We start from the raw sequence: 27394 nt of genomic DNA on the forward strand, positions 1-27394 counted from the left end.
AATCGAGTAATATTCAATCGATTAGCTTAAAACTAATATTCGATTATTGAGCTAATCGAATAGTTACAAAATTCCCATAGTAATAATCGAATGAATAATCGAGTAATCGATTAATAACCTAGATAATCGGATAAATTACAATCGATTAGTTTCAAAATTATACTCGATTATTAAATAATCGAGTAATTCGAAATTTCCGACATCCCTAGACCTGGCTTCTTATTCTTCCTTCCGAATCATCCTTCTCGTCATTTTCGCCCTGTGGAATAAATACCAACATATCGGCTACAGTGTAGCCATATTTACAGATTTTTTATTAACGATGCTAGGAAAAAAATATTTATTATATTTAAATTTGTAGACTAGGTTTTTGATTTGAAATAAACATGAAAAATGTTTTGGTGAATGGATTTCTTTATTATATATTAATTCTTAAAAACAATTAATTGAGCTTTGATGACAAAACACGAAATATCTCATGTTGAACGCAAAATCGAATCCATTGTTGACGTATTATCGGATCTTTTGGAAATCGGAAAAAGTCAGTTTTTGATAGAAATGCTTAGTTCGACCACAGTGTGGAACACAACAGTTCATTCTTCTCGTAAAAGTAAACACACTTTCGAGTTTACACTAATTTAACAAATCTTTTTTGGTTACACTTTAATTCACTAGAAAGAAAAACGGCTTGATGCTTATTTTAATTACACAGTGCTGTCACTACAAACATTTATTACCAATAAGATTGAAAAAAAAGTGAAACATTCTCCGAAAATTTTCATTTTCATTGGTGAGCTAGAATTGTACATTTTAATAAACTTGTTTTCTGATTATCTTTATACTTGGCATCATTGCTCGCGTGCCCTGCAAAAGTTTTTTCTTTTCACAATGTGCAGGTAGAAACATCAAAATCAGCCAATCAGAAACTGGTCCATTTTGGAACAAAAGCAGCCCCCCCAGATGTCAGGTCTTGTCTTAGCAACAAACCTACTTGAATGAAAACTTGCAGAAAAATAACCGTTGACTATGATTAATTCCGGATATACTTGTTTCAATGCTGCCAAATTCAAAATCGATTTATACTTCCGTTCTAACTAGAGTTGCCAGGTAATTTTATTTTCAACAGTCTGTATTGAGGTTTCTGTGCCCGGTGAAAAATGAACGGCGGCCCTACTGAAAAATGGGTTGCCAACACTTTTCCTGATGAAAACAAAACAACATGTAAAAGCGATTCACACGCAGCATCAAGCGACTATCACCTGCATGGAACGCTTACGGAACAACAACATTAATTGTAAGCAATTCATATGGAAGGCAACTACGTCAAGTTCACGGAACATTTTAACGTCGGATACGTGAGCAATATTCGGCTAAAAAAATTAATAGAAATAATCTGGACGTCGACGGAAGTTGATTGATCGTCTGAATCGTGTTTAATGCATGCGTTTCCTGATGAAAACAAACCAATCTCATTTGTATTTGTGGCTGTAAGTGAGCTGTCAGAGAGCCTAATAGGCGCAAAAGTTTAGCTGTATTGACTTTTCTGACAGCTCAATTACAACCACAAATTCAAATGAGATTGGTTTGTTTTCGCCAGCATTAAACACGATTCACACGATCAATCAATTTCGGTCGGCGTCAAGAGTAATTTAATATATTTTTAGCCGGATATTATTCACGTACTGGACGTCAAAATGTTCCGTGACGTTAACGTTGTGTGTCTCAATAGGAATTGCTTATTATTAATGTTGTCATTCCATAACCGTTTCATGCCGGTGATAGTCGCCTGATGCCACGTGTGAATCGCTCTTACATATTGTTTTGTTATATTAGCCACCCATTTTTCACTAGGGTCGTCGTTCATTTTTCACCGGGCATAGAAACTTCAATCGCGGCCCTTACACGAGAATTATTATTGTCATTTTCAATGATTACTAAAGTAATGACATTTCAAATTTGTAAGGAGATTTAATCATTACTTACCCTCACACGTTCATTAAAAATGACATTACTTATCAATAATTACACTTTTAATGATCGTGAATAGCGGACCTTACACGATCATTAAAAGTGTCATCAATAATATCACTGACTGACTGACAGTTTCTTTTTGTTTACTTTTTCTTTCACGATTTATCAGACTGACTTTATATTTGACGCCATACTCTTCTGAAAACATTCAAGTTAAAACTACAAACTTTCGATTCATATAGGAAAGATCCAAGAAGTGACAGTAAAGGCACCGTAATAATCAAAAGAGAAAGCAAACAAAGAGAGCCTCTCATTTGCAGTTAGGCCCTTTTGTCGTGGGACTGTCGAATTCGATAGTCCTACGACAAAAGGACCTAGCTGCAACTGAGAGCCTCTCTTTGGAAACTTTCTCTATCGATTATTACGATTTGTCTTCATGTCAGTTTCATCAGGTTTTTTCGAGGGGGACGACACATCCGGATAATTTCAATAAAACTCAAAAAGTCATTAAAAACTAATCAAATTTCATTTATCCTCATAAATATACCTAACCGTTCAAAAGCGCATCCAACCGCTGATAGGAAAGTCGAAGCACATACGATCTTTTCGAAGGTTTTTTTTTATTCTCATTCATGACATTTATGGGATTGTAAACATAACACAATCAACCAGGAAAATGAGGTTCTGCTTAAAAATTTCTCAGTTCAATAAAATTTCGTGATTTTTGCAATGTGGTTTGTTAAGAACTAGAAACATAAACTCGGGATTGTAAAAATGAGCAAGAACCTATTTTGCAAACTTGGGTAATGGCTATAGTTTTCTTGTTCAAAATCTGAAATATGATTCTGATTTGCAGAAGTTACAGTTAAAAAATATCGATCTGTTTACCCACATTATTCTACTGAGCGCCGGATACACAGCTACATGAATTGATATTGGTTTTGTGTTAGTGAATACGTGAATAGTGAACATCCTCAACACAAAATTTCTCGAGAAATTTAGACCTCAACTATAGTTTCTCAGCGCGAAATTTTCCGAGATTTAGAGAAATTGAACATCTTCTCTATTGCAGCTTAATATAAATTGAGATTTCAGGACTAATGTTCTTGCATGAAGTATGAAGAAGTTTCGACAGGTAATCTCGGAAGTATTTAAAACTGAGTATCGCTTCTCTGATATCTTAACCATAATATATGAGAACAAATTTTTGATATGGCACAATTTACGAATTGACACTATGCAGGATATCGCAATGATTTTCCGGTTCATTGATAATCTGAAGCAAATACTTCAGATGAGCTCTGCACTTATAATCACCGAACAATATCGCCGTCTTGAACCCCACGTTGAGATATTGCTTTCTACTTTAGACAAGGAACTGATTGGAATATGGATCCTCTAAAATATATAATAATAGTAATAGCAAATACAAATAATAATACCCCTAAGTCCCATACAAACGAACCGCCAATGTTTGGTTCACAGCCTGAACAAGCAAGCCTAGTAAATTACTCCCTTTTGTTGCGATAGTTTGAAAATGTGGAAGGAGATCGTTTCTGGCAACGCTTAATGCTAGTTGCTACGGCGCAAAACAAGTTTGTTTGTTTATGTTTTCCGTTGCTGTATTGCAACAAATTCAAAGGTACACTCCAGCCAATCGATGTATGAATAATTGCGATATATTTTGGCAGTGATGGGACTTTTTTTCATAAACGGGCCTTGCGTGGAACATGGGTACGATTCGTATACGTACCACGGAAACAGCGATTAGCCGACGGCCTGGTCGTGTCGTCGGCTAATCGCTTCGAATCACTTCGAAGAAAAATCAGCATTAAAACTGTTCGCTAACGATTCACCGCCAGTTACCACAAATCTAGCGACCCTTTGTAAATGATAAAAATAATCTTCTCGACCAACACTGCTTAAGTTGCTATGGACTAGTTACCAAAGAACCCCAAAACAAATAAATATGTTTTGGAAGCGGCGGAATAGTTCTATTAGTGTTAAACTTTATTCAAATTAAGCAGAAATGCATTTAAATGAACTCGATTTTCGGAATTTAATCGAAACTAAGGATGAAACCAACGAACGAGGACAATGATCTGCTTCCAGCGATTTATCCGTACACTTCAACTGCTAGCTTTTCTGGGCAGTACGATTCGGTGTAATATACCGGTGTCAAAATTGTTTTGTGTCGGTTGATTGCGCAGAAGTGGAAACAGTATTTCACCTTGTTGGCCACTATTCGAGGATTACTAGTGGAATTCCACAAAGAAATCATTTTACCGTACGTTATACAGGTACCGCCGAGCACTAGCATCGCTCAGCTCGTTGTCGGTCATTTCCATGTCAACGGTTTCAAGTCAAGACCTGAATTTTGAACTTGGCTTTATAAAAGACATAACTCATACTCCTCATTTTTTACATTCCGCTCGAGTCAGGTAAATCCATTAAAATGTTCCGTAATATAATAACCGATCTGAAATTTATTTTGTTTACATTCATCTTGCCTTCGACATGCAGTAACCAAGGTTATGGTGACTGTTATTCAAAATCAATAAGTATATCAACTTGTGCTGCCAGTTTAAAAAAATTCACTAGCGTTTTCGATTTGACATTTCCAGTTACTGAGGGGTAGTTAAATTTACGATACAGTTTTGATAGACGAGTGGCAGGTCGTGTCGTCGGATTAGCGCTCTACACGATAAAATAAAAGTTAAAAGAGAAACAAATGCTAGCTGTGTATGCGTTTTCCCAATAGTCACTCATCTTTGCGTGACCCAGACAAATTGATTATAGCCCGAACGGTGGCAGACACAGCAGTTTTTCTCTCACGATGGATAAACTTATTAATTGAATTATTTTCTATTAGTATTATGACGTAAAGGTTCCCCGCATTTAGCAGATGTTGGAAAAATTCCTACTCCTCTGACGGGAGTGATTTGCAATGAGAAGAACGGGTGGCTACCATAACGATTCGGTGAACAGTGCAGAGACATACATATAATACTGAGCAATTTCCGAAAATCCAAGGAGCAAATTTCTGAAAAGCCAAGGAGGACAAAAAACAAAATCCGATATGGAATAACCATATCTCATACACAACAACATAGTTCAAGTTTATTTTTCACTACAATAAACAGTAACCATGGTGAATTTGTTCTTACCCTTCAGTGTTGCTAGTTTTATAGAAAACTCGTTAAAGTACATTGTCACTCTGACAGTGTATCATGACAGTGTACCGCACGATGCAAAATGTGTCCTTGAAAATTTGTCGAAGTATTCCGTATTATAATTTGTATTTGGTAATAGGTTTACGATCAAACCTTGTGTTTAACCCAGTAATGATTTTTTATGGTGACAGCTTTTCTACTGTATTTACACACGAAAATATTATTATCAACAATGTAGTCACCATGGTAATATATCTAACCTGGGAAAACCGACAAAAGACAATCGATCCATAACCATCTGTTACTATGATCATTAAAGACGAACAAGTGGGTACAAGAATATGAAAAACCGTAAAAGACGATCAATTCTTTTGAATCTAAAATGAAGTTTTAAAGTGTCGTCCTCCTCGGTAGCAGCAGCAGCTCAAAAACTGTAAGTAATTTTATTTCAGTTTAACAATAATTTCATGTTTTATTTATACATACCCAAATAGTATCCTCTTTCCTTTTTTCACAATATTGAATCCTTCCTAGATCTCTTTTCCTTATACAAAGATTGTTTGTAAAATTCAGTTATTCCTAATAATATTTAATTGTTTATAATACTTTTTCTTTTATTTATAGAATCATCTTACGCTTGGTTGAATATGGCCTTCGACGACGTTTTTAGCAGATTTTTTAGGTTTCACCGACACATTTCAATAATCTCAAATCTTACTCTAAATGGATTAAATTTTTACCTTTCCTTGTATTATCAACATGTTGATGCACAATTGCATATGTCAGAAGACAAGTTTAAGTGAGCTTCACTGTACATGAAGTAGAAATCGATCAACGTTATTATTCGATCAGTTTTATTAGTAGTTGAGAGAGTTTGCGATTACATTCGTCTGCGTTATAGACTTTCCGGCATATTCCACGTAATATGCTTTCCGGTAGAGACAAACTTTGTTCATATAATAATGTACGCAAACTATATAAGGGCAGTGCAGATCAGATCAGGCACAATACCTATTAAGGTATTAGGGTACTGTGGTATTGTGGTACTACAGTACTACAGTACTTCGATAGTATATCAAGTTTTTATATTCGTCGTGATTGTCGTAGTCATAGTAATTGTTTGTCATAGTCATTATAATATACTAGTCAGTTAATCAAGAATAAACGCGTACCAGTTTATTACATCACATCCGAAGTGTTCCGCGGTGTCCCCATCCGTGCGAAAGCCTGGCCATGGCTTAATGTATTCGAAGTGTCCGCAGTGTCCCAATCTGCACGAAAGCCGTCCCAGGCTTAAGTTGGAAGCCGTCCCAGACTTCATATTTCCGTACAATTTAAACACAACGTAGGGTTCAGATGAGCCTCATCATAATCGTGTGGTGAGCGCCATCATAAATTTGGTGCCGTGACCAGGATTCTCCTTGCGAGACGAATGTAGAGTTACCAGAATTCTCCTTGCGAGACGAGCAATCAGTTACCAGTGTAATGTAATGTATCGGATGCGACGGTGGAAATGTGAAAATGCAGTTCAATTTGTCATGCGGTTTTTCATTAGCGTTCATAGTAAGAAGAAATAAGTGCAATTCCTAAGAAGAAAACGATAATCTATGATCACCACGTGGAAGGGTACGATTGCCTGCCCGAAACCGCCATTGTTAAAGTTTCAAAACGACCTTCATTGTCGTTTACATTCTGTTCACAATGAACTGGAAGTATTCGTGACAGCGCGCAGTTGTCTTTGTTTCGATTATGCTCACTATTTGATGTGCGGCGAAAACCCTGTCGATAGAAACGATAACCAGAAAGTACTCATTTCAGTGTAAAACTATTCCGCAAAACGAAAATGCTGTTTAGAAAATGTGTGTGACATGTGCCCAAAATGCCCGTAATGACAACGTTCCCATTTTGTCTTGAAACTCATCATCGGATAATAAAATTGCATGCACTTGTAACAGTTAAATCCCCACAGATTTCCGTTGAATAATGTCACTCTAACTGTGATACCTATTGAATATCAAAATGTGCGCACCTTCATTCACCCATCATGAAATACGAGCAGAATCCATCTCCGCCGTCTTTGTCATACGTCATACCCTCACGTAAAGAGCAAAAACAAACTGTCAAGCTGATAATTTTGCAAAATGTCGATCGAAAGGTTCTGCGGTTTCGATCGTTCGTGCTTTGTTTCATTCAGACCTGCTGAGGTGTTCCAATCATCTGGAATCTATAATCCATTTTGCGAAATGGAAACGACTCAACTGCGGTGCGTGCCAGTAAGTCATTCGGGCTTGTTTCTACAACAAGCAGCGGCATCCATTCACTTCGGGTTGAATTCAGCACAATTCAACCAAGTTCTATATTGAACCATCAGTGTACTCATCCGATCAAGTACGAACTCCAAAAGCTCGAGTAGGAGATGAGTCGCCAGTCAACAAAGTTTGACATTGTGTTGAAGCATTCTTTAGAATTCGGAGAAACAGTTTCCGGCGGTGTTCCTATCCGCTAACAAGCCGTCCCAGGCTTTGCAAGCCGTTCCAAGCTTAAGAGTGAAAGCTGTTCCAGGCCTCAACCATTACCAGCAATTCATCTTCTTTCGTATCATCGGAACAAAAGTACACAAAAAATTATCGTATGTTAGGAAATAGTTCAGCAAAAGTCGAAGCACTATTCTCGTCAAAGCATCAGCAATGTTTTATTGGAAATCCATAGTCAACTTTCCCGATCGTCAGCATCAACTTCATGCACCAAACAGTTCCGCCAGTTAGAGGATCATTACAGCTACATATAATCACCATCACGTCAGAGAAGCAGTTTAGCCTCAATCTTCGTCATTGATGCCTCCGATGCACTCTTCCACCAGTATGCTGTACAATGTAAACAAAATCAGCCGTTGACAACCACATGCCAGAAGTGGTTTCGAGGTTCCAGCAACAAAGCAAGCAGGGATGGTTCAGTTTTTGATCGAGGTGATCAGAACTACCATCTCAACACTATTCCAAGTTAAGTATACAATCTAATTTAAAGGCAGCAGAAACTGATCCGTCCTCCCATACAGGCAACGTTGTAATAGTCAACATTACCGCAGATCATAATTCATCACCACCAAGGGTGAAGCAGAACTACGGAGACGGTTAACAGAAGGAATTCAACTACCAGATTTTCATTAAAGAAAGTGGATCCCTGTATCAGTTGTAGTCTACTAGATCATCAGCTCACTTGTCCTGCAGCAACAGTCCGTTTCCATGCAACAACACGCTGTTCGAGGAAGTTTATCCCAGTCAACAACATTGCTACGGTCTTAGCAATCATCGCGGCTCATCGCAGTGGTGGAACCAGCGGAGTCGCTCGGGTCTTGTCTTATCGACGCCGGCTGCATAGCAGTTGACGGAGTCGAATTCAAGTCTCCCGTCCTCGACGCCCATGGTTCGCCAAAGGATCATCGAGTACCAGCAAGCAGCATACTAAAATTATTGTGAATAGCAAATACAGAGAATTTGTAATGAACAGGCTAGTTAGGCAAATAGAACTCGTACAGTAATTTTGGATATGTAATAACAGTAGGCAGTTCAGAAATCGCATATAGTATTACACAGCAGTAATGAGTCTCAATTGTATCATGCTAAGATAGGTCAGTTCATTGACATCAGATAAAGTTTGTTGAAAGCGTAGTCTTTCAAGGCGGGCGGTATGTTGATGCACAATTGCATATGTCAGAAGACAAGTTTAAGTGAGCTTCACTGTACATGAAGTAGAAATCGATCAACGTTATTATTCGATCAGTTTTATTAGTAGTTGAGAGAGTTTGCGATTACATTCGTCTGCGTTATAGACTTTCCGGCATATTCCACGTAATATGCTTTCCGGTAGAGACAAACTTTGTTCATATAATAATGTACGCAAACTATATAAGGGCAGTGCAGATCAGATCAGGCACAATACCTATTAAGGTATTAGGGTACTGTGGTATTGTGGTACTACAGTACTACAGTACTTCGATAGTATATCAAGTTTTTATATTCGTCGTGATTGTCGTAGTCATAGTAATTGTTTGTCATAGTCATTATAATATACTAGTCAGTTAATCAAGAATAAACGCGTACCAGTTTATTACATCACATCCGAAGTGTTCCGCGGTGTCCCCATCCGTGCGAAAGCCTGGCCATGGCTTAATGTATTCGAAGTGTCCGCAGTGTCCCAATCTGCACGAAAGCCGTCCCAGGCTTAAGTTGGAAGCCGTCCCAGACTTCATATTTCCGTACAATTTAAACACAACGTAGGGTTCAGATGAGCCTCATCATAATCGTGTGGTGAGCGCCATCATAAATTTGGTGCCGTGACCAGGATTCTCCTTGCGAGACGAATGTAGAGTTACCAGAATTCTCCTTGCGAGACGAGCAATCAGTTACCAGTGTAATGTAATGTATCGGATGCGACGGTGGAAATGTGAAAATGCAGTTCAATTTGTCATGCGGTTTTTCATTAGCGTTCATAGTAAGAAGAAATAAGTGCAATTCCTAAGAAGAAAACGATAATCTATGATCACCACGTGGAAGGGTACGATTGCCTGCCCGAAACCGCCATTGTTAAAGTTTCAAAACGACCTTCATTGTCGTTTACATTCTGTTCACAATGAACTGGAAGTATTCGTGACAGCGCGCAGTTGTCTTTGTTTCGATTATGCTCACTATTTGATGTGCGGCGAAAACCCTGTCGATAGAAACGATAACCAGAAAGTACTCATTTCAGTGTAAAACTATTCCGCAAAACGAAAATGCTGTTTAGAAAATGTGTGTGACATGTGCCCAAAATGCCCGTAATGACAACGTTCCCATTTTGTCTTGAAACTCATCATCGGATAATAAAATTGCATGCACTTGTAACAGTTAAATCCCCACAGATTTCCGTTGAATAATGTCACTCTAACTGTGATACCTATTGAATATCAAAATGTGCGCACCTTCATTCACCCATCATGAAATACGAGCAGAATCCATCTCCGCCGTCTTTGTCATACGTCATACCCTCACGTAAAGAGCAAAAACAAACTGTCAAGCTGATAATTTTGCAAAATGTCGGTCGAAAGGTTCTGCGGTTTCGGATCGTTCGTGCTTTGTTTCATTCAGACCTGCTGAGGTGTTCCAATCATCTGGAATCTATAATCCATTTTGCGAAATGGAAACGACTCAACTGCGGTGCGTGCCAGTAAGTCATTCGGGCTTGTTTCTACAACAAGCAGCGGCATCCATTCACTTCGGGTTGAATTCAGCACAATTCAACCAAGTTCTATATTGAACCATCAGTGTACTCATCCGATCAAGTACGAACTCCAAAAGCTCGAGTAGGAGATGAGTCGCCAGTCAACAAAGTTTGACATTGTGTTGAAGCATTCTTTAGAATTCGGAGAAACAGTTTCCGGCGGTGTTCCTATCCGCTAACAAGCCGTCCCAGGCTTTGCAAGCCGTTCCAAGCTTAAGAGTGAAAGCTGTTCCAGGCCTCAACCATTACCAGCAATTCATCTTCTTTCGTATCATCGGAACAAAAGTACACAAAAAATTATCGTATGTTAGGAAACAGTTCAGCAAAAGTCGAAGCACTATTCTCGTCAAAGCATCAGTAATGTTTTATTGGAAATCCATAGTCAACTTTCCCGATCGTCAGCATCAACTTCATGCACCAAACAGTTCCGCCAGTTAGAGGATCATTACAGCTACATATAATCACCATCACGTCAGAGAAGCAGTTTAGCCTCAATCTTCGTCATTGATGCCTCCGATGCACTCTTCCACCAGTATGCTGTACAATGTAAACAAAATCAGCCGTTGACAACCACATGCCAGAAGTGGTTTCGAGGTTCCAGCAACAAAGCAAGCAGGGATGGTTCAGTTTTTGATCGAGGTGATCAGAACTACCATCTCAACACTATTCCAAGTTAAGTATACAATCTAATTTAAAGGCAGCAGAAACTGATCCGTCCTCCCATACAGGCAACGTTGTAATAGTCAACATTACCGCAGATCATAATTCATCACCACCAAGGGTGAAGCAGAACTACGGAGACGGTTAACAGAAGGAATTCAACTACCAGATTTTCATTAAAGAAAGTGGATCCCTGTATCAGTTGTAGTCTACTAGATCATCAGCTCACTTGTCCTGCAGCAACAGTCCGTTTCCATGCAACAACACGCTGTTCGAGGAAGTTTATCCCAGTCAACAACATTGCTACGGTCTTAGCAATCATCGCGGCTCATCGCAGTGGTGGAACCAGCGGAGTCGCTCGGGTCTTGTCTTATCGACGCCGGCTGCATAGCAGTTGACGGAGTCGAATTCAAGTCTCCCGTCCTCGACGCCCATGGTTCGCCAAAGGATCATCGAGTACCAGCAAGCAGCATACTAAAATTATTGTGAATAGCAAATACAGAGAATTTGTAATGAACAGGCTAGTTAGGCAAATAGAACTCGTACAGTAATTTTGGATATGTAATAACAGTAGGCAGTTCAGAAATCGCATATAGTATTACACAGCAGTAATGAGTCTCAATTGTATCATGCTAAGATAGGTCAGTTCATTGACATCAGATAAAGTTTGTTGAAAGCGTAGTCTTTCAAGGCGGGCGGTATGTTGATGCACAATTGCATATGTCAGAAGACAAGTTTAAGTGAGCTTCACTGTACATGAAGTAGAAATCGATCAACGTTATTATTCGATCAGTTTTATTAGTAGTTGAGAGAGTTTGCGATTACATTCGTCTGCGTTATAGACTTTCCGGCATATTCCACGTAATATGCTTTCCGGTAGAGACAAACTTTGTTCATATAATAATGTACGCAAACTATATAAGGGCAGTGCAGATCAGATCAGGCACGATACCTATTACGGTATTAGGGTACTGTGGTATTGTGGTACTACAGTACTACAGTACTTCGATAGTATATCAAGTTTTTATATTCGTCGTGATTGTCGTAGTCATAGTAATTGTTTGTCATAGTCATTATAATATACTAGTCAGTTAATCAAGAATAAACGCGTACCAGTTTATTACATCACATCCGAAGTGTTCCGCGGTGTCCCCATCCGTGCGAAAGCCTGGCCATGGCTTAATGTATTCGAAGTGTCCGCAGTGTCCCAATCTGCACGAAAGCCGTCCCAGGCTTAAGTTGGAAGCCGTCCCAGACTTCATATTTCCGTACAATTTAAACACAACGTAGGGTTCAGATGAGCCTCATCATAATCGTGTGGTGAGCGCCATCACAACACTATTCAGTCATCTACCAAGCTATTCAACCAATTAATTAAATTTTTATCAAACTATATGAGCAATCCGGAATAAATTCACTACAAGATGATATGCAATTTTAATGTTGTTGACGTTTTTCTTCTAGTTGATTTCTCCTTTTTTTACAGCACTGACAACTTTTCACCGACATCCTTTTTGTTCGACGGTGACTGCCCAGCGGTGTGAACAGTTTATATGAAATGCTCATAGAAATGATAAGATATATCGTTACCTCTAGATTCTATATGCATTTCATGTGAATCTCACATTGTTTTCCATAAAGATTACAACTGAAACAGAGTTGACTGATTCAAGGTCACTTCCGGTAAAACCCTCAACGAGTAAACACGTCGTCGAGAAAGAAAGGATTTTTATCCGTACTTCGGTGACTCCACGTTGTCACATAGCGAGGGTTTCACTTGTAGTCCAGTGAAAAGAAAGTCCATTGGACTATAAACGAAAACTAACTGGAAATATAGCTAAATCGCTGTGCCATCAATCGGCGTCATCTCAAGTGAGGTGACGCCACCAGAAGTGAAGAAGAAAAAGACTGATTCAAGTGTTTTGCACCTACATTTGTGCTGTACTCTTTCCCACTGGAAAATGAAGTGTTTAACACATGTAGTTCGATTGAATAGCAAAACACATCACATCCAAAGGAAAAACACATCAAAACTAAATGAAAAATATTCCAATCTCGCATCTTAGTGAATTTGCACATGAAATCTTGAAACAAATCGCTTTGATTATGTATTGAAATGAAAAAGCATATTAAATTAAAGTAGTGTTTACATACGAATCGATCCTGCAAATCGATCGTCCCGTCGACGACACGACCAGGCACTCCGAAGAAAAATCTGAACAAAAAGTGTTCGTGAGTGATTTACCGCCAGTTACCATAAATATAGCGACCCCTCGATAATCATGAAAATAAACTTCTTGAGCAACACTGTTTAAGTTGCTATGAACTAGTTACCAAGGAGCGCTATAATAAATAAACAAATCATTTGAGAAAGTTGTGAAACGTTTATATAAATTTAAATTTTGTTTCAACGTTCTTTTCAGATTTACACCGACCACAATAGTATAATAACTAAATCTGGTAATAGAAGTAGTGTTGCGACAGAGATTCGTCATCCTACACTCAAATAAAAATTCACGTTCGATTCACTTGAAAAATCACGTAGAATGGTTTCAAATGTCAAATTGAATATTTTACGTGACGAAAATGAATGTTATACGAACATCCCCTAAAATGAATAGAGTCATCACATAAAGTTTACGTGAATTGACTAAACGTCAAACAATCTACGTGAATTTCCAGTGTGAAAAACTCGATTTTGAAAATGGCGAGCAGTGGCCCTCGAAGTGTAAGTAGTGTAAATATTTGCGAGAAAAGTTATTTAATTACAATTTTTTACTCCATCGACCGGACCATTCCAGTATGACAGTTTCCATGTGTTCAACTGGACCGAGTGCCTGCGTGAGTCCGGAAGTTTACCCGCTCCTGCCGAATGCTTCAAACAGGCCGTCGGTATGAAGCTAGAGACACTGGAAAAATGTAATGCAACTTCAACCTGCATCGGTAGTGTTGTGGGAGTTCTTGGATCTCGACTTCGGCTTCGGTTGGATGGCAGTGTCACCATAAACGATTTCTGGATGCTTGTCGATTTGAGATACCACGACGTTATTAGTTGCTTTTTAAGCCATTGGAATTATATGACAATTTTCTGAAATAAATGTTTTATATTTCATGGCATTTTTCATTTCCCAGATTTATATTAAAATCTGGAATCTCCCTTTCGACTTCAACCAATATATAAAATAGTAATTTTCTGGCATCTAAATTTGATATAAACTGATAGATAAATGTGATATGAACAGTACATTACATTTTACCTATGAAACACGTAACTTTTACTGGATTATGCATTAAACAGCTTTTAAATGCCAGTCCATTAAAACCTACGTGAAAAGTAGGGTGGAAAATATTCACATAACTTTTCACGTAACTATAATATGATTATTATTTTGAGTGTATATCATCCACAACTACCCATTAGCTCAATCTTCAGTGTAGTCATCTAACTCATCCATGATGATGGTCTTTCTTTTTAGAAATAACCAGTCGAGTTTTCTGAACACATCACTTTTGCTTAACATACTGTCAACCAACCCGGAAGTTAGTACCAGTCTTCACGAAATGAAAATAAGACTTCATTGTTAAATTGTATCCGACACTCTTTACATTCGACTACTTCGACAAGTTCCAGCAGCCTTACGGTAGACCGTAGTTACAATCTGGTTTCTGTTTGAGACACAAATAATTAAATTATTGGAAGGAGACCTGTTTGCACTGTTGGCTTTCGATGTTCACTTCAAAACCTATAATTTCGATCAGATCTAATATATTGAGAAATTTGATTCCCGTGCTGTTCAAGTTTCTTTCATATTCATCAAAGTATACACGCACTTTGCGAAGAGCTCAAATCACTAGAAAATAACAAATATGCTTTCAATACCAAATTCTGATGATAGGACTGATAAAAAGTTTCGCAATGACGGATTGAATGACTGCAAAACTTAACCCCATTTAAAAACTCATTTACATAGCAGATAGTCATTATAGATCTAAGTATGGTTACGTTGAACTATTTAACAAACATCCATGAATATTGAATTGTCTTTTTTAATATGTTCGAGCACCAGCAAGCCTTAACGAAGACCTCTATCCGATTAAAATAAATAATAACTCCACTCGAGGCAGTTTGTTTTGTTTACATTTCCCAAGTCTCCAATATGCAGTAACCAAGGTTATGGTAACTGTTATTTAAAATCAATAATCTATCAACTTGTGTTGCCAGTTTCAATAATTTTTTAGGCATTTTCGTTTTGACATTACCAGTTACTGAGGGGTAGTTAAATTTGCGATACAGTTTCGATAGACGAGTTGCAGGTCGTGTCGTCGGTCCCGTCGTCATACTTTATTTCGACCTATCTTGCCACCATTGTTATAAATTCTACATCGTGGCCGTGCCCAATCGATCCGACTATCGGACCGATGCGGCTCTACAAAAAACACTGGGTAAGAGACATGATAAACTCAAAGGAATATTCCTGTTAACAGGGATGCCAGGTTCACAGATTAATCTGTATTTCAGATTTTAAATTTTCTGAACAGATTTTAAAAATTACGCAGATTTTTGAAAATGATCACAGATTTTCACAGATTCTGGAATAAATCACAGATTTTCACAGAGAAGTACAGACCGGTTGAGGAAAAAGGTACAGAACGTGTTTGTAGTGAGACCTTTTTTTTTTGTTCACCAAATTGATTTCGATCTGCTATTATGCCCCGTTTACACTTCTGCTGGCTGCCAGCATGCTGGTGTCAGTGTACTGCCCTCTGAGGAAAAAACGTTCAACGGTGGTCCTTCGTTGGTCTAATACTTTGGATCATTGGACCACAGTTTAACGTTTTTTCCTAAGAGGGCAGTACACTGACACCAGCAGAAGTGTAAACGGGGCATTATGGTACGGGAAACGGGCACAGATTTTTGGTTTGATCACAGATTTTTGGAAAAATGACCTGGCATCCTTGCCTGTTAAGGAATATTGAAATCTGCAAAACAATAAGAACTTAGATCAAATTATTCGAACTTGACAAGTGAAATCTCTAGCTTTAAGATAAAATTGCTCTAAAATAACTATTTTCTAGTGAAAGCTGCATTATTTTTCTTTAGGAGAATATTAAAGTCTAGGGAGTACAAAACGTATATCAAACGTTTGTTTTCCGGACAATTTTTCCGAGAACCCACAATTGAATGCTATCAAAATGATAGATATAAAAAAATTCAGCGAGACAGATCTGTATGGTCTTTTGGGGGTTGAAATTGGAGCTTCAGAGGCAGAGGTAAGTAAAGTAATAAAACAATCTGAACTGTTTATTAATTCTAACATTTCCTATCATTTAATAGGTCCGTAAAGCATACCGCAAGAAGGCTCTTCAATGCCATCCAGACAAGAACCCCGACAATCCGAAGGCGGCGGAACTGTTCCAAGAACTTTCCAAAGCGTTGGAAATTTTGCTCGACGTCTCAGCTCGTGCCGCGTACGATAAACTATTGAATGCCAAAAAGGCCGCGCAGTTGCGCGCTCAGCAGCTGGACAGTAAACGCCAGAAGCTTAAGAATGAACTGGAAGAAAGGGAACGTCTTGCCAGAGAAGCAGCCACCAGTCGCGGAACAAGCTACAAAGTGAACAAAACACCGGAGGAACTGTTCAAGGAGGAATTCGAGCGGTTGCAGAAGGAAGGCTCGAAACTGATCGAGGAAGAACAAGAACTGCTGCGGCAACAGTTGCGCGAGGAAAAATCATTGCACGCACGATCGGAGTCCAGTTGGGATGCGTCAAAGCATAGAATTAAGATTAAGTGGAAGGCAGACAAGGATGATTCGACGAATGGTGGCTACACGGAAGACATTCTGCACAAATTCCTTTCCAAATACGGTGATATAAACGTGTTGGTGATGAGTCCGAAGAAGAACGGAAGTGCACTGGTTGAGTTCAAAACGCAAGAAGCAGCAGAAATGGCAGTAAGCTACGAGAAAGGTCGGCTGGATAATGCCTGCAGTTTGGAGTGGATCGGCGATGCGCCCAAGAACAAAAAATCGCGTACCGGAGGAACAGTTACCGAGCGAGATTTTGAGAGTTTGGTGTTGCGCCAGCTACGGCAAGCGGAAGAAAGGAAACGTCTGATAGAGCAAATGATGCGAGAGGATGCCGAGGCGGAATCGGCGACGGGATAGTAATTCTGACACTACTGAGCAACGGTCTTAGGTTCGTTTACGTGTATCACTTTTTTTTGTTGTTGTTAGCGTTATTATCTGTCACTATGATTTTTTTTACAATAATTTTAAATTTGTGAATTCCTAAAATTGTGTAGTAAAATGGTTCTACACCAGTTCGGAAAGCGATGGCGATCTCCCAAAATTAACCAAAATAATACTTTTAGGAAATCTACTTCTCTAGAACGGACAAAAGAACTCCCTTTCGAGTTTTCCTCACGTGTGGGGCGCCGGTTGCGAACTAGAGCCGATCCTAATTTTGGTCGCTTCCTCCACCAATCGCATCAAATCGTCCAGTTTTTCAATTTCGCCACGGGCCAGTCCGATGCGTTCGATTTCTTGCACAAAGCAAATAACGTCCACCTGCAGTTGCAGCCGAATTTTGTCGTCATCGGTCATAGCCGTTGTGCTGCTACTGCTGGCAGCGGCTGTCGATGCCGAGTTCCGATCTCGAAGGCTCTTCAGCCGCCGAAGGGATTCTTCGGTTTTTTGAACCGAGGTGAGAACTTCCTCCACTGTGTTGTGGTAACTAAGGGAAAGAAAGACATTTGCCATCATTTGGGACCGGGTGGAAGATTGAAGGGTCAAACAATACCTCGTAGTCAGACTTCCGTAAACGTCCGTTAGAAACTCCTTGAGCCGTTCGTCTCCTACCAGTGAGTTGTATTGATCGCGAAAGTTCCTGCTTGGTTGTATCAACTGTTCCATGTATTGGCAGCACTTGCTCGGCACTTCCCGGTTGGTTTTCCGATACAACCTAGGAATGTCACTAACCTGCTTGATGTGAGGGACGCTTGCCTGCACCAACTCCTGAACGACGAGCGTCTGAAGTCGATTGAGTTTGGTGGTCAAAGCGGAACGGTTGTCGAAGAACAGTTCGTCTAACTGCGAAACGGTCAGATCAAGGACTGGTGGCGATTGGCTTAGGATAAGGTTGACTATTTGGGGTATCTTTTTGGACAAATTACTAATGTCCGAAAACAGGGTGGCCAGAAGTTTAAGCTTCAGAGATGATTCCGGCTTAGAATCCGCCGAAGCCATTGGTGGGAATGTGACCGCGCTGTCGACCCAGGTGGTCACTCTGGACAGTAGTTGTAAGGTCAGTTTCAGAAATCGTTGAAACAACTGCGGCAGGTAAATTCCGTCCTGCCAACAGGACGAAATGCACGTGAGAGCAATCGAAAATGGTAAAAGATTGAACTGACTGGCGCTGATTTGCTGTGAAGAGAATTTCACCGGATCTATTTCAAGACTGCAAACTCGTTCCAAGTTGGATCCAATTTCCTGAAATCGAATCTGGAAGTAAACCGGCAGATTCCACCGGACTTGGAAACTTCTGTACTGGGGATGTGCCTTGAAGTAATTAATTTCCACCGGATCATCGATGATCAACTCAATTCGTTCGAGAAATTCCAAAGTACATTTGTACTTGTTGTAGAACGATTCGGGATTACCGGGGGCAAAAATTGAAGACATATTGGTTTCCATGCGGCGCTCCACCTCCGTCCAGAAGCTATTGACAACAAAGTTGTAACCCTTAACCTTTCCGTTTTTCTTGGTCAAGTTTAGCAAACCTTTCATGTTAAGCGAAATAAAGTCCAAAATCTGATTGTAGATTCCGGTCAGTCCTTGTGGTGAATTCTGCAGGCTACTCTCCGAAACCACACGGCTCATGTAAGGCGAAACTATTTCCGTCTTGAAGACATCCTCCGCCATTCGACATTCGTCAAGAGTGCAGTAAATGCGCAGACAACGTTCCAATCCGTCCAAATCTTTCCGTTCCAACATATTCAGGAAGTAGGTTTTCAACTGCGTCAGCAAATCGTTCTTCCACCGTTCCGCACTTTGCAGTTGTTCCTGGTCCAAAAACTCACTGCAGAATTTAACGTTGAACTGCAACTGGATTGATTCCAGGGCAGCCCGCTCCAGCAATGTGGGATTTAATTCATGCCCTTTCTCGACGGACTCGAGAAGACTTTCCAGCTTTACCAAAGCCGTTCGAACCTTCGCTAGGCTCTGTAGACTTTTTTTGTACCCACGCAACGCTTTTTTCTGCTCCAGACAGTCGGAAATGTCCTTCATCGTTCCTTCCAACGCTTCCTTCACCGTCAACATTTCCTGTTTCAGCTTCACCAGCGGACTTCCAATCCCGCCAATCTCCTGATCCAGTCCAATCAGATTAGCAGACAGATCCACAAAATCGGCGTAATCCTGATTGATTAGTTCGATCATCGCCGATCGCAAAACTTTCAGGTACAGTCCCAAATCATCTCGTATGTTTTCCAAACTACCCGCATTTCGGTTCTCGTGGAGGAATTCGTCCACCGAAAATGTTTTCTAGTAACGGAGAAGATTATTGGCACTGACTATTGAAATCAGTCTCAGTGTTACTCACCTTCATAAACTCGTTTTTATCGAAGCATAAATCGGCTGGACCAGCCGGCAGGCTGAACAGATCGCGTCCGCTGGACATACTGATGATATGATATGATATGTCCTTCCAAGATTCCTTTTTCCCGAACGTGGTAGGTAGGTAGGAAACCATGAAATTTTTACGATATAACCAGCATTTCTTACTGCAGCGATTCAAATTGCACTTTTTCACTGCTCTGTTTTGACAACCTGACACATCATCCGTCATCGTCATTGCAGCTGATTGTGGCCGAGTGATGATGTTTCAATGATGAGTGCGAGCTGTCAAATAGAATGTGTGGGGGGTAGGAAACCGTGCTATCGTTTACCACAGAGAACAGACATCCATGTTGAGATGTTAATTAATGTAGGAAATTTGACGGGTTTTTCGCAAAGAAGAGTAGCAATTCGCCTGTAGAGGGGTTCTGAGTAAATTGATAAAAATTTACACGTTGACATCATGTGCAAAACAAAAACTATGATTACATGTGAACCACAAGATTGAATACTCTGAAAGCTTGATTTTCTCGAAAATTTAGGAAAGAACTCTCTATACACTCAGAAAAATAGTATGGTAACTGTTACTATAGAGAGGGCCAACTTGACCATGAGCGTATAGTGGTTTTCAGCCGACTATGAAATCAGATGATTTCAACAATAGTCAAGTTCATGTTTACTATGAATGTTATCGGCTCTAGAATAGTAATATTGAACAGTGTATTGTATGAATAACTAATACGATTGAGATGGTTAGCCTAACCATGACCGAATATTTTTTTTACATTGTAGTTTTTGCTATAACCAGAGTCATGGTATTTTTGACATTTCACTTCTAGTTGTTTTGAAACTAAAAGTAGTGGTTGATTCAACAATGCATGAGCTAATGTTGAAAAATTTTATGAGTTTAAATTCTAAAACAAGAACAACAAAATAATTTCATTAAACTCTATTTTATTTTCGCATCAAATCAAATGATAATATACCTGGTGAAATATTGCTTAGCATTGCTTGATAGCATCACTTGATCCAAGGCTCTGTCCGGTGGAGTTTTTCCTGAAGCAGGAATTGGCAGCATGAAAGAAATTATTAGCCAAGTCCAGATGCAAACCTCGATACCCACCTGTGATTTTCCGTCGGATTCGAGCGAATTGAATCCGGGAATCAAATGATAATCTTCGTTTTCATCAATCGCTTGATGTTGTTCTACAGCGATCGATAACGAATAATGAACCGTATACGAGACGTCAATTTCACTGAAAAACATAGCCATTGCCGGCAAAATTGTTGAAAAGATTAAATTCAACGACGGAAACTGTTAAGGCTACTCACCTGCAAGATCTACCAAATAAACAGGCATAAAACAAGGACCAAATTCTTACATAGTATTAGAATTAATCATTAGGACCACATCGTGTCTGTTGATTTTACAATAAATAAATGAATAAATAAATAAATTACACAATATAAGTCACAATATAAAATATTGTTTTGAAGTCAATCACTGATGTGTTGTCCACGTACTAAATTTTCTGCTATATTGTAACTTTATGTGACAATAACAAAGTACACCCGTTTATTGACAATTTGTATAGTCAGTACAAATGAAATACATAGTCGGTTAAAAAACACTATACGATAATGTGCTTACTACTTAAATTATGTTGATATGGACTACATGACTAGTGTTTTCAAACGTCATAATAGTCTTTTAAACCACACTGAGAAAAGAACCATAGTAACCGCAAACTGTTTTTCATTGTCATTTCTACTATACGCTAAAATAGTAGCAAAGAGCATGATATATGACTATTCGCCATCTGTATTGTATAAATTACTAGACAACAAAGACTACGACTTGACTAAACTATTTGTATTTATGACTTTTCTGGCATGGTCATACTGACAATGGTAGTCATCTCAAATATAAGAACAAATAGTTAAACTCACAATTTCTAGTAAGGTGAAATTGCTCTTGAGCCTTGATATATGAAAAGCGAAATAGTTATTGCTACCGTGTGAATATGTTCACAGTATAATAATGTTACCATAAATAGATACATGGTTTGATAGACGATTATGAAGTTTGAAAACACTATTCATGTAGTCCATATCAACAGAATTTATGTAGTAATCACATTATCGGTTATTTTTGGTTTTTAACCGACTATGTATTTCATTTGTGCTGACTATACAAATTGTCAATAAACGAATGTTCTATGTTATTGTCACATAAAGTTACAATATAACAGATAATTTCGTACGTGGCTAACACATCAGTGATTGATATGAAAAAAATATTTTGTATGATGACTTTGTGTAATTTGGTAGGTCTTGCAGGTGAGTAAAGTTTGTCGCCTTAATAGTTTCCGTCATTGAAATTCAATTTTTCAACCATTTTTCCGGCAACGGCTACGTTTTCCAGTGAAATCAACGTCTCGTATACGATTTATTATTCATTATCGGTCGCTGTAGAAATAACATCCAACATATCGCAGGTGGGTAACGAGGTTTACATCTGGACTTGGCTATTAATTTCTTTCATGCTGCTCATTCCTGCTTCAGGAAAAAATCCACCGGACATCAGAGCCTTTGATCAACTGCTGCTACCAAACAATGCTCCTCAGTGTCCACGTTGCTATTCAACATTTCACTAGGCATGTCATCATTTAATATGATGTGAAAATAAAATAAAATTCCATGAAACTATTTTGTTGTTCTTGTTCTAGAATTCAAATTCATAAAACTTTTAAACATTAGCTCATGTTCTGCTGATCTTCAGCATTGTTGAATCAACCACTGCCTTTAGTTTCGAAATAACTAGAAGTGAAATGTTAAAAATACCATGGCTCTGGTTATAGCGAGAACTACAATGTAAATAAAGATTCGGTCATGGTTAGCCTAACCATCTCAATCGTATTAGTTATTCATACAATATACTGTTCAATATTACTATTCTAGAGCCGATACCATTTATAGTAAACATGAACTTGACTATTGTTGAAATCATCTGATTTAATAGTCGGCTGAAAACCACTATACTCGCATGGTCAGGTTGGCCCTCTATATAGTAACTGTTACCATAATATTTTTCTGAGTGCATGTTTCAATTTATGGTAACATTATTATACTGTGAACATGTTTACATGGTAGCAATAACTACTTCACCTTTTATATATATCAAGGCTCGAGAGCAATTTCATCTTACTAAAAATTGTGATTTTAACTATTTGTTCTTATGTTTGAAATGACTACCATTGTCAGGATGACCATGCCAGAAAAGTCATAAATACAAATAGTTTAGTCAAGTCGTAGTCTACGTTGTCTAGTAATTTATACAATGCAGATGGTGAATATTCATATATCATGATTGTTGCTACTATTTAAGCGTATAGTTGAAATGACAACGAAGAACAGGTTACGGTTACTATGGTTTTTTTCTCAGTGTACCAATTGATTGATATATTGAAGCGGTATTGACAATAATAGCCCTTACACGAGACAATATTATAGTCAATATTCAGTATTGCCAATCCTTCGTCAATATGTCATTCCCATTTGAATGCACATTCATCATCGAATATTTACAACAATATCGCTTCATGTGAGAGTCGCTAATTATTTTGATTGACAATAATATTGATTTGTGTAGTCCCAATAGTGACAATAGACAAGACAAGAGCGGACACTCAAGGCAGCTCATGAGCCAGTAAACGAGTCAGCTCAGAACTAATTATTCTACCATCTGTTTCAATTTTCATCTTGGTCACATATTATAAGTGTACCTTATCGTAACAGTTAAAATTTTTACTAGTATTCACACATATGTAGAGATGTCGCGTTTTTTGAAATACTCGATTAGTAAATAATCGAATACAACTTTTCAAACTATTCGATTTGCTTGATTAATCGTACAGGATTACTCGATTAATCGATTAGCTTGCGATTAAGCATGACTAAATTTGATGGGCGATCTAACGTTGTGTTTCACTGCTAGATGCGTACGTGTGCGAGGATGATGATTGCAATATTAGCTGTCAAAATACAAGGGAAAACGAATTTTCACTTGTAAAATCCTTTATAACTTACATACAACGTCATTTTTTCAAGTGAAAAGTTAATTTTAGTGTGAGAAAAATCAATTTCTACCTATGTTATTGTAGCAGCACCCAAGATTCTGTTTTAAACCATGCATATTTTCAGATCTGATCTTAGCATGCGAGAAAAGGTTATGTTGATAACTTGGAATGATTTTATTCGTTGCGTACATTATAAAATATTACTTGAAAGACCGCACAGATGCGCAAACCTAAGCGAATATGCGATATTATGATGAGGAATAGTTTTTTACTAAGAACTAATTCCGGATCTCAATATTGATCAACATATCATCTTATAAAAACAAAAATGATTACACGAAACGAAAGAAAATAAATTTTCTAACATTTTAAAATAAACAGTTCTTATAATAAGGCCTAGAATTCTACAAAATAATTGAAATTATATACGAAAATATCAATCTTAAGAAAGGTTCAAATAATGAAACATAGATGGCGGGTCAGGTGAAATTAGTTCTACGTTCGATTGTCAATTTTGTTTAAGTCGATTTGTTGTTTCAAGTGGTGCCAGATTGTTTTCGAAACAACTTACTTATTTCACGCACAAAAATTAAACAAATGCCTAGTAATTAGAATGAATAGATATTCTAATTTTAATCAAATATTGGTCTCGTTTTTATAAACACCAATAAGTCACATGGCAATATTTTCTTTGAGGAAATGCAGGCGAACTATTCAAAATAGAGCATATTTTTAACGACTAAACGAAAAGGAGAACTTTTCTTCTTCAATTACTGTTATGATATACACTCAGCCAGTACATAACAGATCTTCAAGTAAGTGGCAGGGTTCTTAGTGACTTTAAAGCAAACACGAGCTATTTTTGTAATAAGCACAATTTATTTGGAGCAACTATGTCCTCGATTGAAGTAATAACATTCGAGTTTGAATCTATTGATTTGATGTTTGATGAGCAACTAACCATTTCATCGATTTCATTATACTGTTTTTTTCCTGAATGAAGTTTAAATTACTTAATTAGGCTCTCGGTCCTCGTACACTAAGATTACTAGAAATCAATAAATCAATTTGAGGTATATAAACTCAAAAACTAGTAATATAAACTAGTAAATATGTATATAATAGCTTTTAATCAAAATATGGCTCTTTCAAACAAGAACAAACTAAGAAAAACAAAAAATCACTCGAAACAATATACATTTGCTTGTTTGTTGCGAATGATATCCTATGTAGCAAACATAATTTACTATTCTCATCGTTTGAATAGTAAAATACTGTTAAAATCATAGTTTTGAGTAACGCAAAGGTTTATGTGACAAATCATATCCTTCGAAAAGGTGAATGTGAGAGCATGGAACTAAAGCTTTCAGAATGTCAATTCAGGAAACTTGAATTATCTCAGGTTTAAAATTTTTAAGTAGACGATTTATGGGTAAAAGATTCAAAACAATTTTGGTTTAATTTTATTAAAAATATTGTGCGATTAGTAATATAAATAAAGAAATGTCAATATTTTTGATAAAAAAGCAGTGTAAATATTTTTGATGAACCAGAGATTATCTATTAGAATAAAAAAAATCAACAGAATTTTAAGCAGTTTTTGATAACTGTGTACAATGAAAATCTGTGCACATGGCATCCATTAAAACCTCTCAACTCATTGACAAAATGAAACGAAACCAAATTTGAGGAATACAATTGAGAAGATTATAATGAACATAAGTGAAACTGGAGTCATTTCTTTCATTTTATTGTATTGTAATTTTCACTGGCGGTTAGCAAAGACTGCGATGCGCCAAAAAGCGACAGAATGCCGCAAAGGAAGCGAACCTGTCATTCGCATCAATTCATCCTCTTCGAGACCCCAAGTCACAAACATAATTTTTAAATTGGTATTAATCGAAATCTTTGTGTTCACCTATTGCTTTACTTGAAACACTTGAAAAATATACTACAATAAAAAATTGTATATCATCTCCTTTAAAATTAAAGTCATCTTTGACAGATACATATACTCATTGAGGCTTCAAATGAACAAATAAATATTTCTTGTCGTAAAAGAAAATTGCATGTTGAATCTGTAATTGCCCTTGGTTAACCAGACGTTTTTTTTCTAATCGATCTAGATTAGATGACTGTCTGAAAAAACTTCGAAAACCTCTAAAAGTCTGCAAAACTGCATAGTTCGCTAAAAAAGAAAATTCATCAAATTCACATAAAATCTGCAACTTGGTATCTGTGATTCTGACGCTCATTATTTCGCAATTCTGCGACGATTCCGTCGCATTCTATGCTAAGCTGAAATTCACAATACTAATCGAACCAATAATCGTAGGAAATTAATCGATTACTGCGATTATCTGAAATAATTCAATCGATTAAATTTCATTCGATTAACTGTGGCTTTACTCGATTATTCGATTAATCGATCGATATTACGACATCTCTACACATATGCCTCTCATTGCTCGCGAATTGTGCCGGAAGCTTTAGATGAACATTGTATTAAAAACTATTGCAAATATGATATCTTCATGACGGAGTTCAATTCAATATTTTGTATAGCACACTACTCAGTTCATAACATTATCTATTTCATCTTGCGCTTACAATTTTTGTCGTGAATACGACTTACTTTACTATGGGGTGCCTTTTCAAAATTAGCCATATGGAAGAATGGGCAGAATTTAATCGTGAATATCTCGACCTGTATTAACGGCAGCAACATAAATCTTTCATCATTTCATCAAAAATATGATCAGGAATTTAGGATAATATTTTGAACATTGTGAGATAACCACAAACAACTCAAAAATTAGGTTTTCTAAAACTTTGAAAACAACGCGGAAAACTCGTTACATTTGCTTGGCTTTTTCGCGCAAGGACGACGATTTTGAGGTAGTCAGGCACATATCTTCAATTGATTGCGTTTAAAGGGGAACCGTGGTCGAAATTCGATTTCAAGGACTAGTGAAGTACATGAGATGGCCTCACTGGATATACTAGAACAAAAATTCGAACAATACTGCACGAAATTTGAAGAGAGGTGCTCAATCTCTGAAATACAAATAATTCAAAATTTGTACGTATTAGGTTAGGGATAGTTATAAGTAGGTAGACATTTTATAAATAATTAAAATAAATATTATGATCAAACATTAGTATGTAAAACAAGAGTAACTAAAACACCTATTATTAATAACGAATCGTATGAACAACAAAGATGAAAGGCTAAAGGGTCAAAACACTTGTACTGTAAAATGTTGATGTAATACACAAAAATAAGATTAATAAACAGATATTTATGCAAAAAAAAAAAAAAATCGAAATTCGATCATTTCTTCTTGTGCGTTGGATGCAAGAAGACGTCGTGGGACCAGCAGCTTCGGAGAGTGCACCTTCTGCGTGGTTAAAAACCTCAAACGCTCAGGTCGCAACTCTCATTTGGACTTCAGTCGTCAGGTGGAGCAGTCGGCAATGAAAGCAGACCTTTTGCGTGGTATAAAGCCTCAAACGCTTAGGTCGTGCTTTCATTTGGACTTCAGTCGTCGGGAGCAGCGGTCGTCAATAATGAGAGCAGACCTTCTGCGTGATTAAAAACCTCAAACGTTCAGGTCGTAGTTCTCATTTGCCTTCCGGTC

At 37.8% G+C, this 27394-nt stretch overlaps 2 protein-coding genes across 3 annotated transcripts; one reads left to right on the forward strand and one right to left on the reverse strand.

Moving 5' to 3' along the window:
- Positions 1-16019: 16019 nt before the first annotated feature.
- On the forward strand, positions 16020-17425 carry LOC131430047 (dnaJ homolog subfamily C member 17). 2 transcript variants are annotated; one of them, XM_058594665.1, is made up of 3 exons: positions 16020-16085; positions 16162-16331; positions 16396-17425. In XM_058594665.1, exons 2-3 carry the CDS (start codon positions 16254-16256, stop codon positions 17224-17226), a joined length of 909 nt encoding a protein of 302 aa, XP_058450648.1. In that variant the 5' UTR covers positions 16020-16085; positions 16162-16253; the 3' UTR covers positions 17227-17425. The 2 variants fall into 2 exon arrangements, with proteins under 2 accessions (XP_058450648.1, XP_058450647.1); XM_058594664.1 differs by having other exon boundaries at positions 16030-16331.
- On the reverse strand, positions 17398-19875 carry LOC131430046 (conserved oligomeric Golgi complex subunit 2). The gene is made up of 3 exons (XM_058594663.1): positions 19661-19875; positions 17861-19602; positions 17398-17794 (listed from the first exon to the last, which is right to left on the reverse strand). Exons 1-3 carry the CDS (start codon positions 19808-19810, stop codon positions 17482-17484), a joined length of 2205 nt encoding a protein of 734 aa, XP_058450646.1. The 5' UTR covers positions 19811-19875; the 3' UTR covers positions 17398-17481.
- Between the last annotated feature and the right edge of the window lie 7519 nt (positions 19876-27394).

Source organism: Malaya genurostris, chromosome 2 (genome assembly GCF_030247185.1).
Source record: "Malaya genurostris strain Urasoe2022 chromosome 2, Malgen_1.1, whole genome shotgun sequence".
NCBI classification, from domain to species: Eukaryota; Metazoa; Arthropoda; class Insecta; order Diptera; family Culicidae; genus Malaya; species Malaya genurostris.